Source organism: Canis lupus, chromosome 6 (assembly GCF_003254725.2).
Source record: "Canis lupus dingo isolate Sandy chromosome 6, ASM325472v2, whole genome shotgun sequence".
Classification (NCBI taxonomy): domain Eukaryota; kingdom Metazoa; phylum Chordata; class Mammalia; order Carnivora; family Canidae; genus Canis; species Canis lupus.
Window position 1 is genome coordinate 28,129,306 of NC_064248.1, and position 27,015 is coordinate 28,156,320.

Below are 27,015 nucleotides of genomic sequence, written 5' to 3' on the forward strand. Positions count from 1 at the left end.
TGTGTGTGTATATATATATATATATATATATATATTTTATAGAAACCTAATTGTTTGCAAATCTACCAATTCTTTGCTCGTGGCATCCTGTGATTTCACTTTGGGTTTTATCCCTTCTCTTATCTCTTTCATCATTTTAAATACACTTACGATATTGCCTCTTTTAGGTAGTCTGTTATCTCTGATTCTTGGGAGGGCAGCCACTCTCCTTGTGGCAGCTACTGACTCCAATCATGGTGGTTCAGTTCTTCATGGGTTTAGAATTTTTATTGACAGCTCATCTTCACGGAGGTCGTTTTATCTGTGGGTTACATATTGCGGGATGCAGAAGTGTCCCCACTGAGTGGTTTTGCATTTGCTTTGCTGGAGTCCCAGAGATTTCACTGGTTTTATATTCGTTTTAATTTTTCAACTTTAGATCCCAGCACTAGATGATTAGAGTAAATTTGAACACTTGGCCCCTTGCATAGGATATAAGCTTGGTGTTTTGACTTTCTTGCCAGATTTCTTTTGGCTATCGATAACCCTGCATAAAAGGCAATTTTCCTTGCTCCTTCCCCACACTGCTAGGTGAGATTTTTCTAATTGGCCTGCCATGAAAGAGACAGTCCACTGAGGATGCTGGATTTAGGCAAGGACCCTGTGCCTTGTCATATTAGAGGCTTGCTGAAGGGACTTTCTTCTTCCTTTATACCCTTGCACTCTATACCACATTTCATGGGACATTAATAGATGGTCAGGGAAAACTGAATTTATGGCCATAGCAGATGGTGGTGGCTTTTGGGTTTCATCTTCCTAGCAAGAATTCCAGTCCCTTCTCTGTGATAACAGCAGATGTCCCTGTGGCTACAAGAGTAGGCATGCAACACAGATCTGGCCAACCATAGTATCCCAGCCTCTTGATGATGGTGATGGCCTAGGAAGTGGGAACATGATCCAAGAAGGTCCAATCAGAATATGCCCCTGAGATTGATGTGTTTGGATACCAGGACGTAGAACCCACGGTGTTGTCTTGCTGCTGCTAAGCTATGGTTCTGGAGTTCAGGCCCTATGAAGAAGGCCTGTGTAGTAGGAGAAAATGAAGCTCACATACAATGAGGGGCAGAGATAGAAACGGAAGGGAAGTGAGGGCATTCTAATAGTGTCCAGTCCCTGAAGCTCGTTCCTCTTGCTCTTCTTCCAACAAATCCCCCTTTTTTGCTACAGCAAATTGGAATTGGGTATCCGTTTCTTACAACTGAAAGTGGCCTCACTGGGCCAACAAAGAGACGACAGTTCCTTGACAGCAGGACCTGTTATCACTTTTATAGGCTAATAGACATTGGCACCAAAGTCAGGGTCAAATACGCAGCACTTCCCAAACTTATGTCACACAGAACCCGTTTCGCTCTGAGTATCAACAGAGGCTGGAGTTCCCTGAGCCTCAGCTCCCATCTTTTTGCCCCAGTGGTTACACAACTCCTAAGAAATCCACCAAACCAGTGATTGGTAGAGGGACATTGGCTGCCAGGACCAGAAACACAGTCTGCAGAACCCAGTGCAAAATGAAAACTCAGGGCCCCTTGTTGCAAAACTATTAAGAATCTCAAGACAGCAATAGCAGAACATGAAAGCAGGCATGGTGCCCTTCTGGGCATCAGGGCCTGGGCAGCTTCACTGGTGGCATGCCCACAAAGCTGGCCCCACCTGCTGCCACCGTGTGCCCAAGTTTGATCTCTAGAAAGCATCTTATTGTCCCCCCACTATGGCTCCGGGACCTCTTTTAAATTTCCTTTTCTCTTGGATGGGGGAAGGAGGAGGAATAACGGATGCACTCACTGGCTGGAGATTTGGTTACTTTATCTAGAGGTTTTAACTTGATTCTCAGGAAATCCGCCATTTCCTTGTCTTCTTCTTGCTCCCTGTGGAGACAGGTGTATAAAGACATGAGTTACGAAGGGTAAGCAAGGAAAGCATCAAGGAACTGAAGAAATGGAGCCAGAGATTGTGTGGGACCACGTTGGGCTCTATGGCTAGTGCCCGCATGCCGCGTGTTATGTGCGGATGGGAATGCTGTTCTGTGTTCTGTGTGCGTGGTGCACATATGTTGTTGTGTGTTATGTGTCTATGGCGTGTGCATGTTGCATTTGATGACGCACAGAAGCTCTGAAGCACAGACACATATCAACAATGCAGTGATGGTCTCACCGGGGCCAGGGTGAGATCCCAGGGCAGAGGCAGGGCCATGGTAAGACTCAGCCTCTTGCTGGGGGTTCAGTGAGCTGAGTAACACCCCTCCTGACCCGGTACCCTTAAGTCACCCTGGACATCTGTGCTCCCCCGAGGTATGTGGCAAGTGTCCAGAGCAGGTCACCTGAACTCTTCCAACAATTTACCAGGAATGAAGTTGGAGGACCCAGCCTGGCTGAGACACGCAAGGAGCATTCCAGGCCTTGGAGGACCCAGGAGGACACAGACAATAAAGAGCTAGTTGCCTTCTGGGTTGGAAGAGGCCCTGTGAGCCTCTCTCCTTGCGGAGGGCTCCAAAGGCCTGGGTCCAGGGCGAAAATACTCAAGAATCAACATTCACATCTCTCCTTTGAGCAGGAGGCTCCAGAGCCCATCGTTGTTCAGATCAAGTGGCAGGTGTGTCTGCCTTTGAAGGCTTTTTGGAGCTGGATTCCAGTTTCCCTGGAATGTGCAACGGGTCCTCAGGCCAGAGAGCTGGGGGTTCATTTGGATCCAGTGTTTGGGAACATTTGCCAAGGCCATACCTGGCAGGCGGGGCCATGAGTCCCTGCAGCAGAAGACAGGTTTGGGAGGAGGCCGAGGGCTGTGTTCTAGCCGCCTGGTGCAAGGGCACGGGAGCCCACTCACCTTAGCCGCTCGACCTCCGCGTCATCCACCAGAAAGTCTCTCTTCTGCACCAGCTTGTGGATCTTCTGGATTAGCTCATCCTCTCTCTGCTTCTGTGGCTTCGTCTTTTCTTTTTCTGGGAAGAAGAAAACACCAGCAAAGAAACAGTCGAGTGCAACTGCTGGAAGCACATGGGTCCGAGGGCCGGGGTTGGAATCCTGAACTGCCATGTCACTTGCTGGGTGACCTTGAAGAGGCAACTGGACCTCTTCAAGGCTCAGTTTCCCTTCCTGTAAAGACACACAATGGAGCTTAAACAGAGGGGCCTGAGTAAATGGCTTAGCAGAGTCTGGTCCATGGCAGCTACTCGGGAAGTGGTAATGATCAACAAGGGGGGTCACGCAGAAGTCTAGGGGCTCGGAGAGCTGGGGTAGGGGTACGGGAGGGTTAGTCTACAGCCAAGGCAAATAAATCTGCACATGGAAATCATCCATGCTCATGGCTCTAGTCTTGCCCCAGATACTAAGGGCTAGAAGGCCAAAGAGAGAACAAAAGACCCAGGCCTAGTGATGATGACTGAGAGAAGTAGGAGGGGAGAAACTTGAACCTGCCTTGACTCCCTCTGCTCAGACCTCTTCAGAAGGTAAGAAGTATGGGGTGGCTTGTCTTGCACCACCCACTGGCCTCCAAGCATCAACCACCTACCTCCAGGCACCAACCACCTGCCTGTAGGCACCAGCCACCTGCCTCTAGGTACCACCCACCTACCTCCAGGCACCACCCACCTGCCTGCAGGCACTACCACTTGCTTGGTCATGTGATCCTCGTGCTTGCCAACATCCTCCACCTACTTGCCAATGAGAACTGTCAATTTGCCAGCTTCACCCCCTGCTTGCTGGCACCACACACCTGATTCCTAACATGTCCATGTGCTTACCAACGTGACTCTCCAACTTGCTTCTCCTCTCCTCCAGCACATCTCCTTAGCCCAGGCCATCTCTTCCTGGACCATGTGTGCCCTTCTTACTGGACTCGCTGGCCTGTCCCCACAACACAACTGTGAGCAACCCATTGTAGAACCAGACAATCCTGCCTTCAAGCCCAAGCTTCTCCTCTTCCTAGCTGTGTGACTCTGGGCATGTTCCACAACCTCTCCGAGCATCCAGCCTCTCAACATAGATAATCATGAAGTTACTGCAAATTTTAAGAGAGATAAACCAAGGAAAATAGTAGGCTCACTGCCTAGCACATAGCAAGGGTTCATAAACTGTCAGCAGCTCCTATTATAAGCCATTATTTTTACATCGCCTCTATTGTTTCAATGACTAAATGCCTCCCTCTTAAGTATTTACTGAATCAAGTATAAAAGAAAGACTTATTTAATGAATAAAAAGCAAATCTCATGGCATAAGTGTGCAGATGAAAAGTGCTTCATAAATTGGAGCTATTATATTTGTATTCCCATGAGCTTGTCACTTTCATTTAATCCCTGTTCCTCAACCTTGGCACTACTGATACTCAAGACTGGATCATTCTTTGTTACAAAGTCTATCCTCTACACTTGACGATGTGTAGCAGCATCCCCGGCCTCTACCCACTAGATGCCTGGAGTACACCACCCCAGATGTGACAACTCAGAATGCCTCCAGACATTGCCCATTGTCCCCAGGGGGCAAAATCACCTCTGGTTGAGAACTACTAGTTTAATCCTTTCCAACAACCCTATGAGAGAGCTACTATTTTTTACGTCCGAAGGCAAGGTGCCATGGCCTCAACAGCCAGGGCTACACATCCCGGGTTCTGAGGTGGCGGTGGTGGCAGGGAGGTGAGATAAGACATCTTGACTTGTCCCTGAGGAGCCCTCAAGGCAGAGAGGGCCCCAGGCATTCTCTCCAACCAGACATCTGTACCCACCATCTGGGAGCTGGTGAGTGATCTTCTGACCCTGGTTGGAGAAGTGTAGATTTCTTGGCCATTCAGTGAGCTCTTTCCTTAATACCTCTATTGATGTGCTGCCAGGAGCCCTGTTTCACCCTCTTCACCCCCTACTCAGCTTAATCCATCTAGACACCTGGTTGTGGTCTGGGGAATACACAGAAAGACTCAGCAAGGAGTTGGGAGGAGAATGTAGGGAGGGGTGAGTGGGAAAGCAGGAGAAAGAAAACTTTAGTATGTGAATTTCTACACAAAGGTGTCTGGGAAAACTTGATTTCCTGGAGCAATCAATGGGACTGGTATTAAGGACCTGGGCTCTGTTGCTGACTGGTCCCATGACCTTGTCAGCCCGTGTTTCTCAGCTGGATAGTCAATGACATTTCAGGCGGAATGTGCTCTTCGTGTGGGACTCCCTCACACTGCAGGTTGCGGCGTCCCTGGTCTGCCTACTGAGTATCGGTACTCATCTTAATTTAAACTTTTGGGTTTTTTGTTCGGCATGGATTTTGTGTGTGAGTGTGTGTGTGTGTGTGTGTGTGTGTGTGTTGCGGTTATTGTTTTGTTTTTTTAAAGATTTATTTTATTTTAGAGACTGAGAGAGAGAGCAGGGAGGGGAGGGGCAGAGAGAGGGGGAGGAAGGATATTTAACCAGACTCTGCTGAGAATGGAGCCCAAAGCAGGGCTTGATCCCACGACCATGAGATCATGACCTGAGCCAAAATCACGAGTCAGATACTCATCTAACTGAGTCACCCAGGCACTGCAATTTTGGCATTTTAAATATTGCGTTAATATATTATTTGTCCTGATTACTGACTCTTTTTGTGCTCCAGCTGAGCACCTTGTCCTCCTCACCCTAGTCCCAGTCCTGGTCAGTTGCGCATGCCAAGGACTGTGTCAACCAAGGACCCCTGCTCCCAACCATTTCCACCTGTGTTCTAGAGGCTGCCATGGCCCTGACTGGAGCCCCTATGGCTTGCGGTGGCCCTGGCTGGTCCAGTGGTCACACACCCATGTCTCCTTTGCTTTAGCAGCTCCCATGTGTTCTGCTGAGCTAACAGTGGTCTCAGAAATCCTCCTTCCTAGGAGGGAGAAAGCAACCACGTTAGGCCCATCAGAGTTCTCCAGGGAGGCTGGAAATTAGGACACAGTGGCCCTAAGAGTTGGGTTTTTGTGTGGGAAGATCATGGGAAGGAGATGGAATGACCTGGCTTGGCTCATGCAAAACAGGAGAGAATGACAGAGAGAATGACACAGAGAGAGAGAGAGACAGGAGACAGAGAGGGAAGGAACATTCCAACAACTTCCCTGTCTCTGGTTCTGGACCCTTGTGAGGTTGGATTGAGCTTCATGCCAGTATTGGGTTGAATAGTATCATTCCACTCCCCCCCCCACATTGCCAATGATATGACTACCCTATTTGGAAACAGGAGCTTTGCAGATGTAATTAGTTGAGATGAAGTCATATTCACTAGGGTGAGCATAAATCCAATGACAGCTGTCCTGTGAGAAGGGGAGAGGACGCAGAAACGTATGGGGAAGAAGCCATGGGACGACGGAAGCAGAGACTGGAGCAAGCCAGCCGCAAGCCAGGCAGTACCAGGGATTGCAGGCGGCCACCAGGAGCTGGAGGAGGCGAGGAAGGACTCTCCTCTAGAACCTCCACAGGGAGCAGGGCCCGGTTGACACTTGGATTCTGGACTTCTGGCCTCCAGCACTGAGGGAGAATTAATTTATGTTGTTTCATGCTGCTGATTTCAAGGGAATTTGTTACAGCAGCCACAGGGAGCTAATACAATGGCTGAGGTCTCCAGGGGGCTCCCCTGTCATTGTCCGTTGGGTGCTTCCATCAGCTGGGGCGGGTATTTATATCTCTGAAACTACTTCTAGACAGGATATGAAATGCAACCGCACAACAGGTCTGGTGGCTCTTCACCGTGGCTGCTCCTCTCCATCTCATGAGGCTTTCAAAAATGACCCATGTACTAACCGAATGGAATTTCTAGTGGGTGATGTCTGGACATTGCTCTCTGGGTCTGACATGTGACTTTCTGTTGTAACGGTTTTATTGAGATATAATTCACATACCATTACAAGATACCCATCGAGTCATGCAACCATGACCACGATCAATTTTCGAACAGTTGAATCACCTCGAAGAGAAACCCTATACCCGTTTGCTGTCACCCGACACAGTCCCTGGCACCTGGTGACAGCTCGCTAGAGCAGTGGTGTCCGAAGGATCTGTTAGCCCTATACACACTGCCCGCAGAACGAGAATGTACTGAGTGCTCCCCTGCTTTGCCTCTACTACCTCACAGCATCTGCAGAGCAACCATGTGAGGGTGGCGTTATTGGCCTCGTTTTGCAAACAAGGAATTTAGGGCTCAGAGAAATCAGGTTGCCTTGTGAAGGCCACCTGTCTGGCAAGCCTGGATTCAACAGGTCATTGGGCTCTAATGTAGGGCTCCTTAGACAGGTGGCAGTGTTGCACCCTCCTGCCAGGGTATATTTGGCAACACGTGGAGACATTTTTGGTTGTCACAGCTGTGGGGGAGTTGCTACTGGCATCTGGGGGATAGAGCCCAGGGGTGCTGCTAAGCATCTGCAGTGCACAGGACAGCCCCCCACTAACCCCAACAAGGAATGGCCCAGCCCTGCATGTCCTAGTGAGAAGGCATCTAGAACAGTGCCCAGTTCTACGACGCATTCTCGCTTTCTCTTTTTTCTTTACAGAGGGAGAGAAAGAGTATGTGCGAGGGAGGTGGCGGGAAGGGTAGAGGGAGAGGGACAGAGAGAGAATCCCAAGCAGACTCCACGCTGAGCACAGAGCCCCACATGGGGCTCGATCTCTCCATCCTGAGATCATGACCTGAGCTGAAACCGAGATGAGTGCTTGACCGACTGAGCCACCCGGGTGCCCCTGGATCTGCAATGCATTCCACTGCATGTCCTGCTCCGTCATAGCGACTGCTCTCGCTCTCCGGAACCCGCCGTGTGCCAGGCCCTGTCTCTTCCCACTGGCTCATGAGCGGCTAGAGCAGGGAATCCTTTTGTCTTCATCACCACATGCCCAGCACCTAGTTCCAGGCTTGCAGCTGCAGTGCCTCGTGAGACACACTTACGGAACTGATAGAAGGGCAAACACATTCAAGTAGGGGCCAGGGGGTGCTTATCCGGCCTGTGCTGCTCCTCCCCAAGGCCAAGGCAAGGTTCTTGAGATGGAGTGGTGTTCCTGGATCCACTACCCCCTCCCTTAGCACCTACCAGGCCCTCATTCCCGCACCCAGCCAGCCTGGATGAGCAGGGAAGGCTCTCTCGGGAAAAGGGGCCACATAAACTATGACCTGAAGGATGGGGAGAAATTATATGTTCTGTATATCTGGATTTATTCCATATACTTGAAGCCAAACAAGATTTTCCAACACAATACCTACCAGAGCAGATATGACAATATATTAAACAAGATGTAAAAGAGATTTCATAAAAAAAATTTTTAAATGCCACTTTTCTCAGGGCACCTGGGTGGCTCAGTCAGGTTGAGCATCTGCCTTCAGCTCAGCTCATGGTCCTGGGGTCCTGGGATCGAGTCCCTGCTCAGCGGGGAATCTGTTTCTCCCTCTCCCTGTGCCGCTCCTGCTCATGCTCACTCTCACTCTTGCTCTCTCTCAAATAAATAAATAAAATCCTTGAAAAATGCCACCTTTCTCATTAAATATTTGTGAGTTTGGAAAAGATAATTATGGTTCAGGTTTGTTACTGTCATGTTAAGATGAATTAATAAATAAATATGTTAAAAGGGTGGGTGGAAATTTGTTCAGTAAATGACAATAACAACAGGAATAATTTATTAAGCACCTACTATAGGATGGGAACCGTGCATAGCACTGTACATGGTTTTCCACTCAGTCAATCCCACAACGACCCTACGAGGTAGATATCATCGTTGTCCCAGTTGACAGGTGACAAAACCTGAGTTTTAGAGGAGTAAGCTGCTCTAGGTCATGTCATTAGTAATGGACAGATCTAGGTTGGACTCCAAAGTCAGAGCTTGTAACCACCCTACTCTATCTGCCCCCCAAAAGAACAGTAATAGTAATAATTATTAATACTCACCAGACTCTTATTTTTGGGCCAGATGTGAAGCTAAGCTCATAGCTTGCCATGTTTTGTGTATCACAATGAGATTTATAGCCAATGAGTGCTATGACTAGTCCCATTTTTAGAGGATGGGAAATTGAGTGTCAGATAAAGTAACTTTTCCAAGGTCAAGGGGGATGTAGAATTAGGACTTGAAACCGAGTCTACCTGATGTGGAGTGGTGCATTGCAAGAATGGTGCTGCATTAGGACAGGAGGTGAACTCTGTCTTCCAGACGGAAGGGGCACAGATGGGGCCGGCCAGGGTGCTCTGGGTAGCTCCTTCGCTAGGCTGGAGTCCCTAATGCTTACCTGGGATGGCCACTAAGTTCTGTAGCTCCTGCTTCAGGTCCATAATGTCGTTGCAGAGCTGGATGTCATCCATCCTGGGGAGACAGGACACCAGGCCACAGCAGGTTACGTTGACCGAACGTTCTACACCCTGAGCATCACCCAGTTTAAACAAAGGGTTTAGGGGAGGATGTTATCCTCTGTGAAGACTACACATGCTCTTTTTTAAAATTTAAGTTCAATTTAATTAACATAGTATATTTTTAGTTTCTGAGGTAGAATTTAGTGATTCATCAGTTGTATGTAACACCCAGCACTCATCACATCATGTGCCCTCCTTAATGCCCATCACCCAGTTATCCCATCCCCTCACCCCATCCCCTCCAGTAGCCTTCAGTCTGTATCCTAGAGTTAAAAGTCTCTTATGGTTTTCCTCTCTCTCTGTTTTCATCTTATTTTTCTTTCCCTTCCCCTATGTTCATCTATTTTGTTTCTTAAATGCCACATATGAGTGACATCATATGGTATTTGTCTTTGTCTGATTGACATATTTTGCTTAGCCTAATACCCTCTAGTTCCATCCACATTGATGCAAATGGCAAGATTTCATTTTTTGATGGCTGAGTAATATTCCAATATATGTATTGGAATATATTCCAATATATATATATATCACATCTTCTTTATCCATTCTTCTGTTAATGGACATCAAGTGGACATCAAGGCTGTTTCTATATTTTAGCTATTGTGGACATTGCTGCTATAAACATTCTGGTGCAGGTGCCCCTTTGAATCACAGTGTTTATATCCTTTGGATAAATACCTAGTAGTACAATTGCTAGGTTATAGAATAGCTCTATTTTCAAATTTTTGAGAAACCTCCATACTGTTTTCCAGAGTGGCTGCACCAGTTTGCATTCCCACCAACAGTGTAAGAAGGCTCCCATTTCTCCACATCCTCATCAATATCTGTTGTTTCCTGACTTGTTAAATTTAGCTATTCTGACAAGTGGACCACACATGCTCTTTTTTTTTTTAAGATTTAATTATTCATAAGAGAAACAGAGAAGGAGGGAGAAGCAGGCTCCCTGCGAGGAACCTGGTGTGGAACTCGATTCCAGGACCCCGGGATCACAACCTGAGCCAATGGCAGATGCTCAACCACTGAGCCACCCAGGTGCCCCCCACATATGCCCTTTATACAAGTTCTCCTTCAAAAGAAGAAAAACAGGGGTGCCTGGCTGACTCAGCCAGAAGATCATCTGACTCTCGATCTTGGGGCTGTGAGTTCGAGCCCCATGTGGGGTTTAGAGATTACTTAAATAAATAAAAATTTTTAAAAATAAGAGAAAAGGAAGAAAAACAGAAGTGCCTGCTACTACTTAGAAATGATCAATAACTGTTAATAATACTTTGATTGCTTTTGGTCTTCACGTCCTTGATTCTGTTTGCTTATACAAGTGAACTCAGGCTGCAGGTTCAGTGTTTTCTTTTATCAGTTATATTAAAAAATTTTAAACATTATAGAAATTCATAATGTGGAGGAAAATCTCCCACAATCTTTTAGAAAAAAAGACATTGTCAACACTTTGGTATATATTCCTCCAGATTTTTTTAAATGTTCATGTTTATACCATAAGTTACAACATCATTGTTATTATGCAAAAACATTTTGCAATTTTTTTTAAGTTCATGATATATCTTGGGCCTTCTTCCGTGTCAGTACATGCACATCTCCTCGTTTTTAATGGCTGCATACTATTTCTTTTTTTTTTTTAATTTTTTTTTTTTTAATTTATGATAGTCACACAGAGAGAGAGAGAGAGAGGCAGAGACATAGGCAGAGGGAGAAGCAGGCTTCATGCAGGCTCCATGCACCAGGAGCCTGACGTGGGATTCCATCCCAGGTCTCCAGGATCACGCCCTGGGCCAAAGGCAGGCGTCAAACCGCTGCACCACCCAGGGATCCCCATACTATTTCATTATATTGCTATGTGGTGATTTATTTAACCATTCCCCAATGCGCAGACATCTGGGTTGTTTCTAGGATAAATTCCTAGAAATACATTAATTCCTAGAAAAATTAATTCCTAGAAATGTAATCACAGGGTCAAGTGACATATAACATTTACATTTTTTTTAAAGATTTATTTTATTTGACAGAGAGAGAGAGAGAGAGAGCAGGGGCAGAGGGGCAGGGCAGAGAGAAGGGGAGCCGGATGCGGGGCTCCATCCCAGGACCCTGAGATCATGACCTATACCAAAACCAAGAGTTGGATGCTCAACCAACTGAGCTGCCCAGGCACCCCAACTCTTATGTTTTAATTAGTAACTTCCAAATTGCCCTCCAGATGGATTGTGTATGATATTCCCACCAATATGTGTGAAAGGACGCTCACTCCTATTATCTCACTCATCGGGCTGCCTGGACAATGTGGCATTACGAATTACAGTTTTGTAGATGTGCTATAATTTTAACTTAGATGGTTGTAAACAATACATGTACTGGATACCTGGAATTTCACCAAGTAGATGTTTCAAGGCTGCTTTAATTACCTCCTTATCTTCATTACGTAGGTGGGGTTTTCAGGTTGGGTTTTGGGGATGCCATTTTAGCCACTGTCGGATACATCTGGAATCTTGAAATAATTTTCCAGATTTTGGAAAATACCAATAGGTACGAAAAAGGAAAGGATTCACATGAGGCTTTTTCTTCATGTTAGATTATTTGGAGTGGGGGCCGTGGATTCTCAGAAGTGGCATCACCGAGTACAAAGAGCTTGACGTGGCTGCAGCTACTGAGACATATTTTCAAATCGCTTCCCTGTGGGGCGTAGAGGGTATCTGCCTTCATTCTGCACGTCTTTATTGAACATCTCTTGTGCCCACCACCGTCGTGGGCTCCAGGCAGGCAGCAGCTTCCTCTGCCCTCAGGAGCTATAAATTTAGGTGGGTTGACAGATAGTGAATGCAAATACAACAGAATGTCACATGCTCTGAAGAAGAATAAAGCGAAGGGCATGGCTGGGGTTGGGGGTAGGTGGATGGAGGGGCCAGTTTGGACACATCATCCTACTATCCCAGCAAGAGGGGAGCATTCACATTCTCAAAGGACTTGTCTGAGTCCACATAGCAAGTGGGAACAGGCCAAGGACTAGAAATCAACTCCTCTGAATCCAACCTTGCAGCCTCCTTCCACAAATCTGCTCCCCCCATTCAGAAGTGCCATCCACAGACCAGCTGGGCCCCCACCCCCGCCCTTCCTTTGCTGGCCCGTATGACCCCCCCTCTTCTGATACTAGCTCCCAGCTTTCAGGACAAGCAGCAGGATCATCTCCCCGTTGCCAGAGGCCCCCATTTGTCATTCGTCAGGCCCTGCCCTAAAATGTCCTAGCAGGTGGCAGCTGCCTGGAGCGAGACAGAGGGCTTGCCAGGAGGGCACAGCCTGTTCCCGTGGGCTCCTATCGGCGATGGTTCAGCTGGAGGGGCTCCAGAATCCTTTTCCGCATCGATTGCAGAGATCAGCCTACATCAGTGGCTCTAATGAGGATGATTTCGGTCTCCGGGGATATTTGGCAACGACTAGAGACATGTTGGTTGTGACAACTGGGCGCGTGTGGGGATGGCTGCTGGCATCTACTGGGCAGAGTCCAGGGATGTTGCTAAACATCCTACAGTGCACGGGACTGGCCCCGTGGTAGAGACTGATCCGATCTGAATCAATCATGCTCACGTTGAAAAATCGTGGGTTATAACCACAGAATTGAGACGGGTACCTGACTGATCATTTTTGAGAGATGAAAGAAGGAAAGGTGGGGTGATAGGGGCAAAAGAGAGGCAATGGTTAGAAGCAAGAGCACTGGCACCCAACAGCTCTATGTCTAAGTGGCTGCACACCAGCAACTTAACTTCTCTGAGTCTTACTCTCCTTGGTTTTTTTTTTTTTTTGAAAGATTTTTTAAAATTTATTCTTGAGTGCCACACAGAGAGAGGCAGAGACACAGGCAGAGGGAGAAGCAGGCTCCATGCAGGGAGCCCGATGCGGGACTCGATCCCAGGACCCCGGGATCATGCCCAGAGCCAAACGCAGTGCTCAACCACTGAGCCACCCAGGTGTCCCCACTTTCCTCATTTTTAAAATGGAAATAGTCTTGTCTCCCCAGATTATTCCACGTGTCAAAGGCTGAGCGTGTGCCCGGGACACATAGAGTAGAGTGCTCGGTAATTGGCATCTGCTGTAACGATTAACTATGACAAAGAAGCAGGGAGAGAGAGCAAATGATGCTGGGGAAATATCTGACAAATGGAATGTGTTCAACCTGAGAAATAATCATCTTTATTGGTTATGTTCCTTGATGCAAAAGTTTTCAAATAACTTCTTACCTAATTGTAGGAGAGACCCTTGCTCACTGCAGAGTTTTTGGAAAATACCAATGGGTACGAGAAAGGAAACTAAAATGATGTGTGACCTCGAACCTTCCGCGCAACCCAGAGGCCGCTGTTCTGCTCCGAGTGTCTCCTCTCTGTAACCCAAGTGTGGCAGGCGTGCCCTGGGAGGTCTTAGTCCTCACTCTTCTGTCCTTCTTGAAACCACAGGCAGCATGATTTTGAGTTCTCCCAAACACACTCAAATCTACCACCATTAACAGTTAAGGTGGAAACCTTCAGAAGCTCTCAGGGGGAGTCATGCTGCAGATCCTCATGAAAATCCCCATTAGATAGCACTCTTGCCCTCACATTTCTCTCTTGCTACCAGTTCCCATGTCTTCTCTTTCTCTCCATTCCTCTTCCACACACCTTGCAGCCAAAGGAGGGACCCTCCCATCCCAGACAACCCAGTTCTGGTCTTCAACTTACAAACCCCAGTTGTGAAAGCCCAAAGCATGCTGGTTCCTGGAACATCCCCCCAGGAAAGGAGCGTATTCTCTCGTCCTCCTTCCCAAGTTATTTATCAGACTATTCACCTCAATAAAAATCAGGTCTGGCTGGCCTGGGTGGCTCAATAAGTTAAGCATCTGCATTCAACTCAGGTCATGATCCCGGGGTCCTAGGATTGAGTCCCTCGTCGGGCTCCCTGCTCAGAGGGAAGTCTGCTCTCCCTCTCTCTTGGCCCTTCCCTGCCACTCACGCTCTCTTTCTCCCAAATAAATAAATAAAATATTTTATTTTTTTAATAAAATATTTTAAAATAAATAAATAAAAATCAGGTATTTCTCTGGAACATGGAGGGAAGGCTTTCACCATTAAGAGAAACAAAAAGTCAACATGTATTGAGCATCTGCTATGTGCCAGGCACTGTCTCACACTTTCTATGCATAAACTCAACTAAGTCCTTGCAGCCCGTCCTATGAGAAAAGGGTGTGCATCCTCATTTTACAGAAGATGAAAGGGAAGTTAAGCAACGTGCCCAAAGCTCCACCCTGAGAAAGGGCAGTTGGGGTTCAGCTTGTGCTCTTGACCACTTTGCCATGGTGTCTCCTGTCTGTGTGACTCCTTGAGTTGGTTCTTGTCCTTGAGTTGACATGATCTGTTGCCCATCGAACTGACCTTCACCCTCCACCTTCTTCCTAGAGCCTTGGCTTGTTCAGGAAGCAGTATCTCCCCCCTCCCCCCCATGGAAGCCAGTTGTCTTAGTAAGCTCAGGCTGCCATAACAAAATACCATAGGCTGTCTGGCTTAAACCACGAACATCGATTTCTCACAGTTCTGAAGTGCTAGGAAGTCCACCAAGATCAAGATGTCAGCCAATATGGTCCCTGGTGAGGGTCTCCTTCCTGGTTTGCAGGTGGCTACCTTCTTGCTAAATCTTCACAGGGTGGAGAAAGGGATCCCTCTCTCTCTGGGGTCTACTTGTATAAGGACCCCAATCCCATTTGTAGGGGCTCCACCCTCATGACCTAAGTACCTCCCAAAGGCTCCACCTCCCAGTACCATCACACTGGGGATTAGGGCCTCAACATATGAATTTGGGGGGTAAAAACTTAGTCTGCAGCAACAGTGATAGCAATCCCATCTGCCTTTGCCAGACATCCACTTTCCCAGGCTCCCTTGCAGCTAGAGGTAGCCAAGAGACCCACTTCCAGTCAATGAGATGGAAGAGGAAGTCTGCTTGGGGCCGCTCCATGGAAAGATGATCCAAATCCTCAGTCTTACCCCGCCCCTAGTCCTGATGCTTCAGTTTGTCACTGTGGTGAGAATGGCACGGGGAAGGAAGAAGAAGGAGGCACCCTGCTGACTCTCAGACCACCCATATCTGAACTTCTTGTGAAGTAAATACTAAATGTTCTTATGGTTTAAGTAGAGTGACCAACTGTCTTGGTTTGCCTGCAACTGTTTCAGCTTTAGCGCTGAAATTCCCATGTCATGGAAAACCAGCCCCTCCCAGGCAAAGGGGGACAGCTGATCACCCTAAATTTAAGACACTATTAAAAAAAATTTTTTTGAATAGGTGAGGGACAGAGAGAGACTCTTAAGCAGGCTCCATGCTCAGCTCAGAGCCCAACACAGGCCTCGATCTCATGACCCCGAGATCATGACTTGAGCTGAATTCAAGAGTCAGACGCCAAACTGACTGAGCCACCCAGGTGCCCCTAGATTTAAGACACTATTAATCGAATGTTCTGTTACTTGTAGCTGAAGACATCTTCACCGATACATTAAAAAGTATTTCAATAGTTTATGCAAAGCACTTCTGAAGCTTGGCTGGAACTTTTGAATAAGGCACGTTAGTCTAGTTCTCTGTAGAAATAGAGCTAAGTCCTAGAAATTAAACTCTTCTGTTGCCAGCTTGTTCCAGAGAGAGAGAGAGAGAGAGAGAGAGAGAGAGAATGAGAGGGAGGGAGGGAGAGATGTCATCTCCAAGAACCTGATTAATGCAACAGGGAAAAGAAGGCAGCCCATGCCATTCTGCGTCTCAGCCTTTCATGCAGGGATGATGGAGAAAATTGGTCATTTTACCAGCTTTGGGCAGGAAAAAGTGATCAAGCTCTGTCAGAATAATGGTGCAGCTGCTTTACCAAATATCTTTGAAAATGACATGGTCTGGAGCCTAATGGAAATCCAGCAGAGACCGTAATACGAAGGTGGAAGTAGACTGACAGAGGAAAAGGCTGACTTTTAAAAATAATATTTATCTGGCTCTTTCTTTTATAAATTATGGATGCTGTGGCATTCCTGGGATGGGGTGAGAAGAAATAGCATCCATCCAGAGATGAAACACTGGTCTAGGGCCTGGAGCCTGGACCCTGACCTGAGTCCCAGCACAAGCCTCTCCCATCACTAAAAGGAAAACTCTGGCTTTCTATACACTCTACCCTTCTGACACCAAATGTGTGTGTTTTTCCACACTGAGCAATTCTCCAGGTCTCGGCAGACCCTGACTGGGTGTCCTACGACTTAACTCAATTCGATACTTGCTGCCTAAGGGTAGCACAGACTCTAAGGTTAAGGGCTCCATCCCCTAAGCCTACCCCTGCTTCAGATGCCCATGGCAAACCCAGATCACCTGCACTTTTGACCAACTGGCCATAAATCGGGGTTCCCCCCATCCCCCTGCTCAGGTTCAGTACTTTGCTGGAACTGCTCATAAAATTCAGGGAAATGTCCATTTAGATTTTCTGGCTTATTATAAACTATATTACAAAGGGTACAGGTGAACAGAGTGATGAAGAGAAAGCACAGAGCCAGATATGGGGAGCCCTCTCCAGGCTCTCCCAACATCCTACTTTACAGATTTTTTTTATGAGGCTCCATCATGTAAGCATGATGCTTTCTTTTTTTTTTAAGATTTTATTTCTTTATTTGACAGAGAGAGAGAAAGCACAAGCAAAGGAAGTGGGAGAGGGAGAAGCAGGCTCCCCCCTGAGCTCTATCCCAGGACCATGAGCTGACCAAAGGCAGATGCCCAACCGACTGAGCCACCCAGGCACCCTAACATGATTAATTCTGAAGTCAGTCTCCAGATCCTCTCCCTCCCCTAGAGAATGTTCCAAGCTTCTAATTATGCCTTGGTCTTTCTGGTGACCTGCCCCCATTCTAAAGCCATCTAGGGGCCCCAGCCACCAGTCGTCTTATCAGCATACAAGAAGATACTCTAATCACTCAGAAAACTCCTAGGGGCTCCTCATGTCGGGAACTTTGGTCAAAGACCAAATAGCAACACAAAGGAGGTGCTCCCAGCACCTCCTACCACTCAGGAAAGTACAAGAGTGTCAGGACCTTTGTATCAGAAACTGGAGTCAAAGCCCAGACATACTTCTTATTATACCACAGTGACTTTGGACAAGTCATTCCTCCCCTCTCAGGAGCTCTGTTTCGTGTATAAAATGAGGGGATCCCTCATTCTATGTTGGGCCATGCACCTGGCCCATCTGGGCCATGTTCTGCTAGCACATGGAGCCCGCCAGACCTGACGGCTGATCTCATGTTCACCGTTCACTGCCTGTACAACGTGGGCAGGTCCCGCCCTGGTCTGGGCCTCAGTGCTCTTGCTTGGAAGAGGAATTATACCCTTGTCTTGGGGTTGCATGAGCATGAAACAAGTTCCCGGTGTCCAGCAAGCGGCCCTGCGCTCAGCACACACGTAGTCGGTGCACAGGATAAAGGTCACAGCCGTCTGCCCTGGGTGAGGAGGTGTGTGGCCAGGCTGTCGCCTTTCAGACACTCCTGAAGAATCCTCGCCACTGTCCCCGCATCAGAGAATGAGTCTCACTTTCCTGTGCTATTTCAATGTTCTCAAGCCGAATGGTGAGGATGATGAACGTGGGCATTTGTTTAGTGTTCTTGGATTAATGAGCTTAAATGTTATCCCCGGGGGGTGGGGGGATATAAGGACTGTGACATCTCGGGGAGCCCGTGGGCTCAATCACTTCTTAGCATCCTGCCAGGGATCAAGGGCCCAGAGAGACGCCTGTCACGGGCTTAGGTGACACATCTACGACATGGACATCCTTGTGACGCAACACTGAGGAGCAAGCTGCCTGTTTGCTCTGTGACGTGTCTGTGATCTGCGTGCTTCTCCTTCTGTTATAACCCTACCCTTGTTCCTCGATGCGACCCTCTGTTCCCAAAAGAACGTCACCTCCCCGGGACCCCCTGTTCCCAAAAGAACATCACCTCCCCAGGAGCACAGATTACTTCTCTGCACCCAACCCCCCAGGGCTTTTCTAGACTGTCTCACTTGTGAGTCAAAGGAAATTGCTAGCACTGAAAAACTCATCAAGCTGAACCGTGAGGGTCTGTGTCCCTTCTTGTGTGTGTGCCACACGCGTCAATTACAGATTTACCTGAAAAAAAAAATTTCCACAATGTTGTTGAGTTTTGTTTTAGGCCTGGAAGGGTATTTCTGATCTTTGGTTATTGTCTAAATATTCCTTAAATGCAGCCTCCCTGTAAAAATGTCAAGCAATACAGAAGTATAACCGTAGTTGACATTTATTCATGTTTTTGTACTATCGGTGCCGGGCTCTGGGCTAAGCATTTAGCACAAAACACCTCAATTAATGCTCACAGCGACCCTCCCAGGTGAATGCTATTATTATCACCCTTCTGATGATGTCAGGAATTTGTTCAAGGTCACAGAGCGACAGGAACTTGAACCACCAAGGCAGTCTGGTCTCCCCACTGGGAATATGCAAGTTCCATCCCCTATGGTGGTTGGAGTCTGGGGAAGACAGAGTTCAGAGTAGTTGGGGGGAAGGTTTTGCAGCATGAGGGGCCACTTGCAGGGGCACAGCCTTGATGTCGGGGAGAAGGGTGCCAGGCCCTCAGGCAACAGGGGCAGCTCACTCAGCTGGCTGCAGGAAGGCGTGTGTTGTCCCCAAGTATGTGGCAAGTGAAGAGTCCACCTGCATAGGACATATTGGTGGGTCTGGGTTACAATGGCCTACCATGGGAGCCATCTTGGGTTCTAGAGTGAGAGCATGGCACGGCAACGTGTCTATGAAAGCCAGTTTGGCTAGATGTGTGACCCGTGTGCACACACCTGGAAGAGAGCACCCTCACTCTGAACTTTCTGTGTAAGGTACCCAGGAGACTTCATGGAGGATGGGTTTGTTCATGAGTCTTCAGCACCATTGACAAGCTACAGCCCATAGACCAAATCCAGCCCACTGTCTGCTCTGGTACATTGGATGAGCTAAGAATGGTTTTTTTTTTTTTTTGAATGGGGGGTTTTGTTCTGTTTTGGGGGGGTTTGGTTTGGTTTGGGGCATGGAGCCCAATATGGGGCTGGATCTCACAACCCTGAGATCACGACCTGAGATGAAATCAAGAGTCGGACATTCACCAGACTGAGCCCCCCCAGCATGCCCTGATAAGACGGTTTCTACATTTTTAAATAGAAAAAAAAAAATCAAAAGGAGGATAAAATATCCGGACACATGAAAATTAAATGAAATTCAAAGTTCAGTGTCTATAAATAATGTTTTATTGGAACACAGCCGTGCCCATTCATTCACGGGTTGTCGGTGGCTGCTCTCGCTTAACTGCAGAGGTGAGTCATTGGGACAGAGGTTGTATTACGGCCGGCTGCACTCTCACATTTTTACCAGCTGGCTCTTTGTAGAAATGTTTTGTCAAGTCCTGATCTTCAGAAAGGACCATGCATTAATCAGAGACTAAAGGACTTGCTGAGGCTGGAAGAGCTCTCACCTTATATGGATGAAGAAGCCAATCCACAGAGAGGGGACTATTGCTCACAGATGCATTGACTTGCTGATGCATCTAATAAATCAATCATCCTGAAAATACTTATTAAGAGCCTACTGTGTGCCAGGCTTCCTGACTCAATTTTCACTTGCACAAGCCACTGAGTATCTAGGCCAGCCACCAAGGCCATGCGGTGAGCCGGGAGGGCTCTCACAGGTCCTGCTGCTTTCACTAGGGGTCCAGCCTGCCCTCTTCTCCAGGCTCCAGCGAGGAATTGGGCTGTGCCCAATGCATAGAAGGTTGGCCAACAGACTGCCTGCAGGCACCAGCTAATGTGATCTGGCAATTTCTGCAAAAGCATTTGTCCTTCTATGCGTCCTTTGTCTCTTGAAAGGAGATACTAAGTTTCTGAGATTTCATTTCTCATTTTATGTTGAGGCTCCAATCTCCTACCAAGATAGAGCCTAGATAGCATCCGTAAGTGGTCCCTTGAATAGCTCAGAAAGCTAGGAAGGGGAGGGGGTTCTGGCCCCAGGTTTTTCTAATCCTGGCCCTGAGGCCCTTGGCTGAGTGGCTCACCAGGAACTGAAGATGCAGACAGGGCGCCTGGTTAAGTGCCTGCCTTCTGCTCAGGTCATGATCTCAGGGTCCTGGGATCAAGCCCCATGTTAGGTTCCCTGTTCAGCAGGGAGTCGGTTTCTCCTTTTCCATCTGCCCTTCCCTCACCCATGTGCTCTCTCTCTCTCTCTCTCAAATAAATAAATAAATTCTTTTTAAAAAAAGAATTAAAGATGTGGAGAAAGATTAAGTTTCAAACAGGTGAGGGTAGGAGGGAAAAAAAGGGAAAAGAGAAGGGAGCAGAGAAAAGGAATCACTGTAAATACTCCAGAAGAGCACGTGGATTCCATATATAATTTTCAACCTCTATAGGGAAGAACTCAACAACCATTACGAGGTTATTGCCAGCCAGCCTGAAAGATTTTCTCAAGAGGACCCCTCGAGAAAGTACAGCCAAGAGAGAAGAGATGAGCTGAGATACTAAGGGGTTAGGGCTGCCCGATTTGGTAAACAAACAAAAACCAGGGCACCCAATTAGATTTGCTTTTCAGATAAATATCTGATAATTTGTAGTATAAAGATGCCCCACACAATGTTTGAAACATACCCCACCCTAAAAACAGGATCTGTGGTTTATCTGAAATTCAGATAGAACTCGGCGTCCTGTGTTTTCTCTGGCAATCCCAGGAGAAGAGGAAGGCTAGAGTTTCAGCATCAACTTCATTTCCAAGCCCGGGGCTGGGGAGTAGGGGGTAGAATGTTCTATGCTGGGGGAGGAGTGAAGTCTTCTGCAGGCTGCAGTAGTCAGAATAGTGGCTGCATCTCCTAGACTCGGCCCTCCCCACGGCCACTGGACAGCCCTCTGTTGAATGGTTTCCTGCCCTGTGGGAGTCTGAGAAGACCGGGATGAAAAGCCTCAGGGAGAAATAAGAAACATGGCCCATGGACTGATGGGAGGAGAAAATTGGGGACAATTTGGAAACCTATGTCAAGGGCTTTGAAAATATTTAAACTCTTGATTATACCCACTGATTTCCATTTCTAAGGTTTCATCCTCAAGAGAGTGTTAAGGGTACCATAAAAATTTAGCAATGATTATGTGCAATACAGCCTCGTTTGCAATAGCAAAAAAAAACAAAAAGCAACCTAAATGTCCACCATTAATAGCAGGCTGCATAAGTAAGTATGGGACATAGGCATAACGGGATTCATAACCCAGGCATTAAAAATGACGTGTGGGAGAGATGGGATTGGTGTCAGAGAATAAACCCTATAAAAAATGGTTAACAAATGTGAGGATCCAGTTTTGCAAAGTACATATGCACAGACTCCATTCGAGATGTTACAGTGATGATTTTGAAGGAATTTTTATTGCTTTCATTTGCTTCTCTGTGTTTTTTTTTCACAATATGCATATACCTCTGTGGTTGGAAAAGATGCTTGGTATGCTATCTGGATGACTTTTAAAGTGTTTTGTTTTTGGGGGGCGCCTGTGTGGTGCAGTCGGTTAAGCATCTGACTTGCTTTTGGCTCGGGTCGTGATCTCAGGGTTGTGGGATCGAGCCCCACGTCAAGCTCCGTGCTCATTGCAGAGTCTGCTTGAGATTCTCTCTCCTCTCTCTCAAAAATAAATAAATAAATTTTTTAAGAAAGAGGCATTTTGTTTTTTAAAGATTTTATTTATTTGGCAGAGAGAGAGGGCACAAGTGGAGGAGTGGGAGAGGGAGAAACAGGCTCCCCACTGAGCAGGGAGGGAACTCAACACGGGGCTCAAGCGCAGGACCCTGAGGTCATGACCTGAGCCCACGGCAGATGCTCAATCACTGAGTTACTCAGGAGCCCCTTGTTTTTCTTTTTTTGTTGTTTTTTTGTTTTTTTGTTTTTCATTTTAAATTACTACAGGCCACCCCTCTCCCCAGAGGCAAACCTGGCCAGCCTTGGGTCACTGCAACCACGGTAGAAACCCATCTGCGACTTTATTTCTTTGGCCTCATCTCTAGCCATGGACTGGCCACTCTGGGCTAGTAGCCCAGTGCACACCTGCGTGCATCCTCACCTTCGACCTTCAAGCCTGCTCTCCCTTCAAGTCTTCCCGGGATCAGAACACCTTTGTCTCAGGCTAATTCCTCAGCAGTCCCCGAGACGGCCTTCCTGATTACCCCTGTGGCTGGATCAGGTGCTCTTCATTCACGCTGCCAAGGCCCAGGTCATACCGCCGTCCACCCCCCCCCCCCATAACAACCTGGACACTCGTATTTCTCCCTAATAGACTGTGTGCACCCTCTAAGGGACCTCAAGTCTTCCCTCTGCGGTTCAGGGTTCAGGTTCACCTGCACCTGACAGGTCTCAGTAAACCTGTGATAAGGAAAAGCAGGCGGGCAGGTGGCCACGGAGCAGACACATGGTCCCCGAGTTTTTATTAAAACAAGGCCTCGGGACTGCAATTGCAGGTGGAAAATTTTCAAATCCCATGATAGAGACCTCATGAGAGCAATAGCATTTATCAAAGGTGGTGAGTCACCCCCAGAGAAATCCAATTAAACATCCGGATTTCAAATGATCCTGCTTTGCATTTTGCTATCAATACAGTTTCTATTCTGAGCCCCTTGGGCGTTTGGGCCTCCTGTGCTTTCTCTGCTACCTGCTGAGTCTCTGCAGGTGTGCTAGGTCCTCTCCCAAACCTACCCTCCCCGCCCCACGGCCACCTCTCATGCTCACACAGTCCTAACAGCAGCGAGCACTCGCCTGAGCACGTACACAGGTCGGGAACAGGACCTGGTACTACCTCATTTCATCTGTAGGGCAGGTATTATCATTCCTAACTTTATCGAAGGCTCAGAGAGGTTAAGTAAATCGTCCAAGATCACATAGCTGGCAAAGCATGAAAGTAAGATGGAGGGCACCTGGGTGGCTCAGTGGTTGCGTGTCTGCCTTTGGCCCAGGGCGTGATCCTGGGGTCCTGGGATCAAGTACCGCATCGGGCTCCCTGCATGGAGCCTCCTACTCCCTCTGCCTGTGTCTCTGCCTCTCTCCCTGTGTCTCTCATGAATAAATAAATAAAATTAAAAAAAAAAAAAGGCAAGATTGAAAGAAGGCGGTCTGACTCCAGAGCCCTAACAACTGCCACTATGACACACTGGCTAGAGATGCTACCCAGATATTATTGTCCCATTCTGCCCCAGGACCCCCATCCTTTGCCCCATCCATGCAGTCAGGATGCTTTTCAAATGGTTTTAACAAGTGGCAGTTCCAAGGTGTGGGCTTCCCGGGGGATGACTTCAGCTCCATCTCATAATTTCCATTAGCTAGCCAAACCACCTTGACATTTCAATGTCTTTGAGATAGGCTATAGGAATTCCCCCCAGTATTTAGTGTAAAGTTTAAGTAAAAATCCTGGTAGAAAATCATGCTACATGTGTCGCTCTGTCCCATCCAGCGTTGGATAAAGACCGTGGTCATGCTATGGTAGCTGCAGCTTTCAGATCAATCCCCTGCTCCCTCCTTGTGACCACACAGCAGTCCTGAAGCTTCCCCATATGGGAATTCTAAAGCTGTCATTCCTTTCTGAGCATCTAAGGATGGAAGAAAAAAAAACATAGAAACAATTTGAAAGCCCCCAACCCAGGAAGGGCTCCCCCACCGCTCTCCCCACCCATCCCTGGGGGTCTAGGCATTGGGCGGTCTGCCCACACTCTGGCTCAGCTCTAGACCTACCAGAACGCCAAGGATTCTTCTGGAGTGTGAACAGTCTGCCATCACCACCCAAAGTCCCTGTTAGACTCACTGCATCCCCAGAAGCAGATCTGCTTTTGATAAGTATATTAACATTTAAATCAACCTCATGTTTATTCAGCACCAGTGATTAGTGGCCTCCTTTACATGGAAGGAGGACCTTAGGGTTTGGCCGAATCACAAAGAAACAGCGAACACAAAAATCCAGCATCTGCTGGATGCCCCAGAACCAGGCAGAGTAGGGTTATCATAAGCAGTGCTGCTGGCAAATACTTAACAGCTGCCTGGGAGTCAGGGACCAAGTAGAAGCCTTGGTTTTTGTGTCATTTGCCAATTTCCATGGTGTAAATACTCCCATCATGGCAGATTCCGAGTTTCCAACAGTTCAACAATGAGCAGGGAAGATTCCTGCAAATTTAACATCACTGGTTGGAATCAGCAGGTGGACACATTTAGGGGGGTGCCTCTTCAACATTCTTTAAATATTTATTCAACATTTATTTAGAAAGAGGATCTGAGGGGCGCCTGGGTAGCTCAGCAATTGAGCATCTGCCTTTGGCTCAGGACGTGATCCTGGAGTCCCGGGATTGAGTCCCGCATCAGGCTCCCCGCAGGAGCCTGCTTCTCCCTCTGCCTGTGTCTCTGCTTCTCTCTCTGTGTCTCTCATGAATAAATAAATAAAATCTTAAAAAAAAAAAAAAAGAGGATCTGAACGCTGTGTGGGGAGATTACCAGTGGTGATGATGATGGTGACAAGATGATGATGATTTTAACTACAATTTATTCAGAATTCACCACATGCCAGGCATTAAGTGCTCTGCACAGATTTTCTCAATGAATCCATATAGGGTTATAACAACCCTGAGAAGTGGATTCTCATGTGATCATCACTCTTATAGCTGAAAGATCCTGTGGCTCAGAAAGGTTAAATGGCTCAACCGAAATCACACAGCTGCTCTTCCCCCAAACGGCCTGGGGTGACCTCCGAAAATGGTTCGCTACTCGCTGGACCCAGAAAACCTTACAAAATCATGTAAGTTGAGAGGTTCAAATCTTCGTGTTCACTTTAAGAACACACGTGAAACTGCGCAGGCCATCAAGGGTATGCATATCCAAAAAGCCACCAAGTATCTGAAAGATGTCACTTTGCAGAAGCAGTGCGTGCCATTCCGTCGCTACAATGGTGGAGTTGGTAGGTGTGTGCAGGCCAAACAGTGGGGCTGGACACAGGGTCGGTGGCCCAAGAAGATTGCCGGATTTTTACTGTACATGCTTAAAAATACAGAGAGTAATGCTGAGCTTAGGGGTTTAGATGTAGATTCTCTGGTCATTGAACACATCCAGGTGAACAAAGCCTCCAAGATGCAACGTAGAACCTACAGGGCTCAGCGCCAGGATTAACCCATACATGAGCTCTCTCTGCCACATCGATGATTCTTACTGAAAAGAGCAGATTGTTCCTAAACCAGAAGAGGAGGTCGCACAGAAGAAAAAGATATCCCAGAAGAAACGGAAGAAAACTTATGGCCCGGGAGTAAATTCTGCATAGAATAAATGCAAATTAAAAAAAAATCGCACGGGTAATTAAATGGCAGAGCCAGGGTGTTAATCTAAGTAGTCTGACTTGGATGTCCATGCGAAGCCTCTCCTTTATTGCTCCAAGAAATTTAATTCTGACATCAGTACTATATAACCCTCGTAAAAGACAAAAACCCCAAATCCTGCAGATGGCAGGACTCAGCCTACTTAGAAAACTATTTAGAGACCATCTATTGTGATTCACACTGTTACCCTTGGGGTGAGGGAGGGAGTGGGGGTGTGGAGCATGACTCCTGGATGGGATGAGAGTTTCAAGTTTGGGTTGCTAGATAGCCAAACTCTAAATTTAGGGGACCCATTCACTGTGTCAATTCTCATCAGAGAAGTTCAAACATGGAGGCCTCTGCCCCAACTTTGCCAGACACTACCAACCAGAAGATCCTGCCAAGACCACTGAGCAAATAACAAAAAGGGTGGTGAAGCTGGAGCTGTAGTATCCAGCAACGATGGCAGTGGTGTCCTGGTCAGATCGGTCCTGTGGCCAGCCCCTGGAGCCCTCTTAATTCCTGCTCATTTCCAAGCCCCCTCTTGGGTTCTATGAGCCCTCCACCCCACTCAACCCCAGTTTCAGCCTTGCAGTCAATCCTGTTTCAGTTCTGCTTGAGTCCAGCAGAGCTGATTTCTGTTGCTTGCAGCCAAGAACCTGAACGGAAACAAGCTTCTCCCCCAAGTGGCTCCTGCCACCCACACGATCCTTCCTCTAAGGGAAGTTGGGATGGGGACAATTTTCTCCATCTCATGTCACTTTACTAAGTCTGTTGCACCTCCAATAGGTTGGTAGCTGGCTAGCTTGCCCCTTAATTCCTTTCTGGACAGAAAGGTACCACTAAGAAGGTGTTAGAAAGGACTGATTATAACAGTGGGGCTTCTTTAGGTGCTTTTGGGGATGGTTTCACTCCACATTGGATATTGTCAGGAAGTGGGGAATGATGATCCTCTGATAAGTTATCTTAGTAATTCTTACCTATAATGTGAGAAGAACAGAGCAAGCTCAAGCTATGACCGGTAAGGAAGCAGCAGTCCCTCAAATGAGCCAGGATACCTAGATGTCTGGTCATTTGTGTGGCTTGCACAATGTTCACGTCTTATTTGCTCTCAGATGCACTCATGAAGTTGTTTTATTTGGTCTTGATCTACCACGGTCCCGGAATGGCCTTGTCCGATGCCGGTGATCTGCAGAAGGGTTATGTCCGGCAGGAGAACACTTGGCCTACGAGTACCTGGCCAGCTCTTGGCTACCTCTAGAGGTTCTTTTCTCTTCCTCACAGTGGAATAATTA

At 47.4% G+C, this 27,015-nt stretch overlaps 1 protein-coding gene across 3 annotated transcripts in view; it reads right to left on the reverse strand.

The window, feature by feature from the left end:
- BMERB1 (bMERB domain containing 1) overlaps positions 1-27,015 on the reverse strand; it is a 130,275-nt gene that overhangs the window by 18,246 nt on the left and 85,014 nt on the right. For 2 of the 3 annotated variants that reach the window (XM_035717647.2, XM_025416431.3), the window contains exons 3-5: positions 9,222-9,295; positions 2,857-2,971; positions 1,819-1,901 (exon numbers count right to left, since the gene is read on the reverse strand). In XM_035717647.2, the coding sequence (XP_035573540.2) occupies positions 1,819-1,901; positions 2,857-2,971; positions 9,222-9,295 (272 nt within the window). Of the gene's footprint in view, positions 1-251; positions 302-1,818; positions 1,902-2,856; positions 2,972-9,221; positions 9,296-27,015 lie in introns of those variants that run through there. The other variant, XM_025416432.3, reaches the window with a different exon arrangement.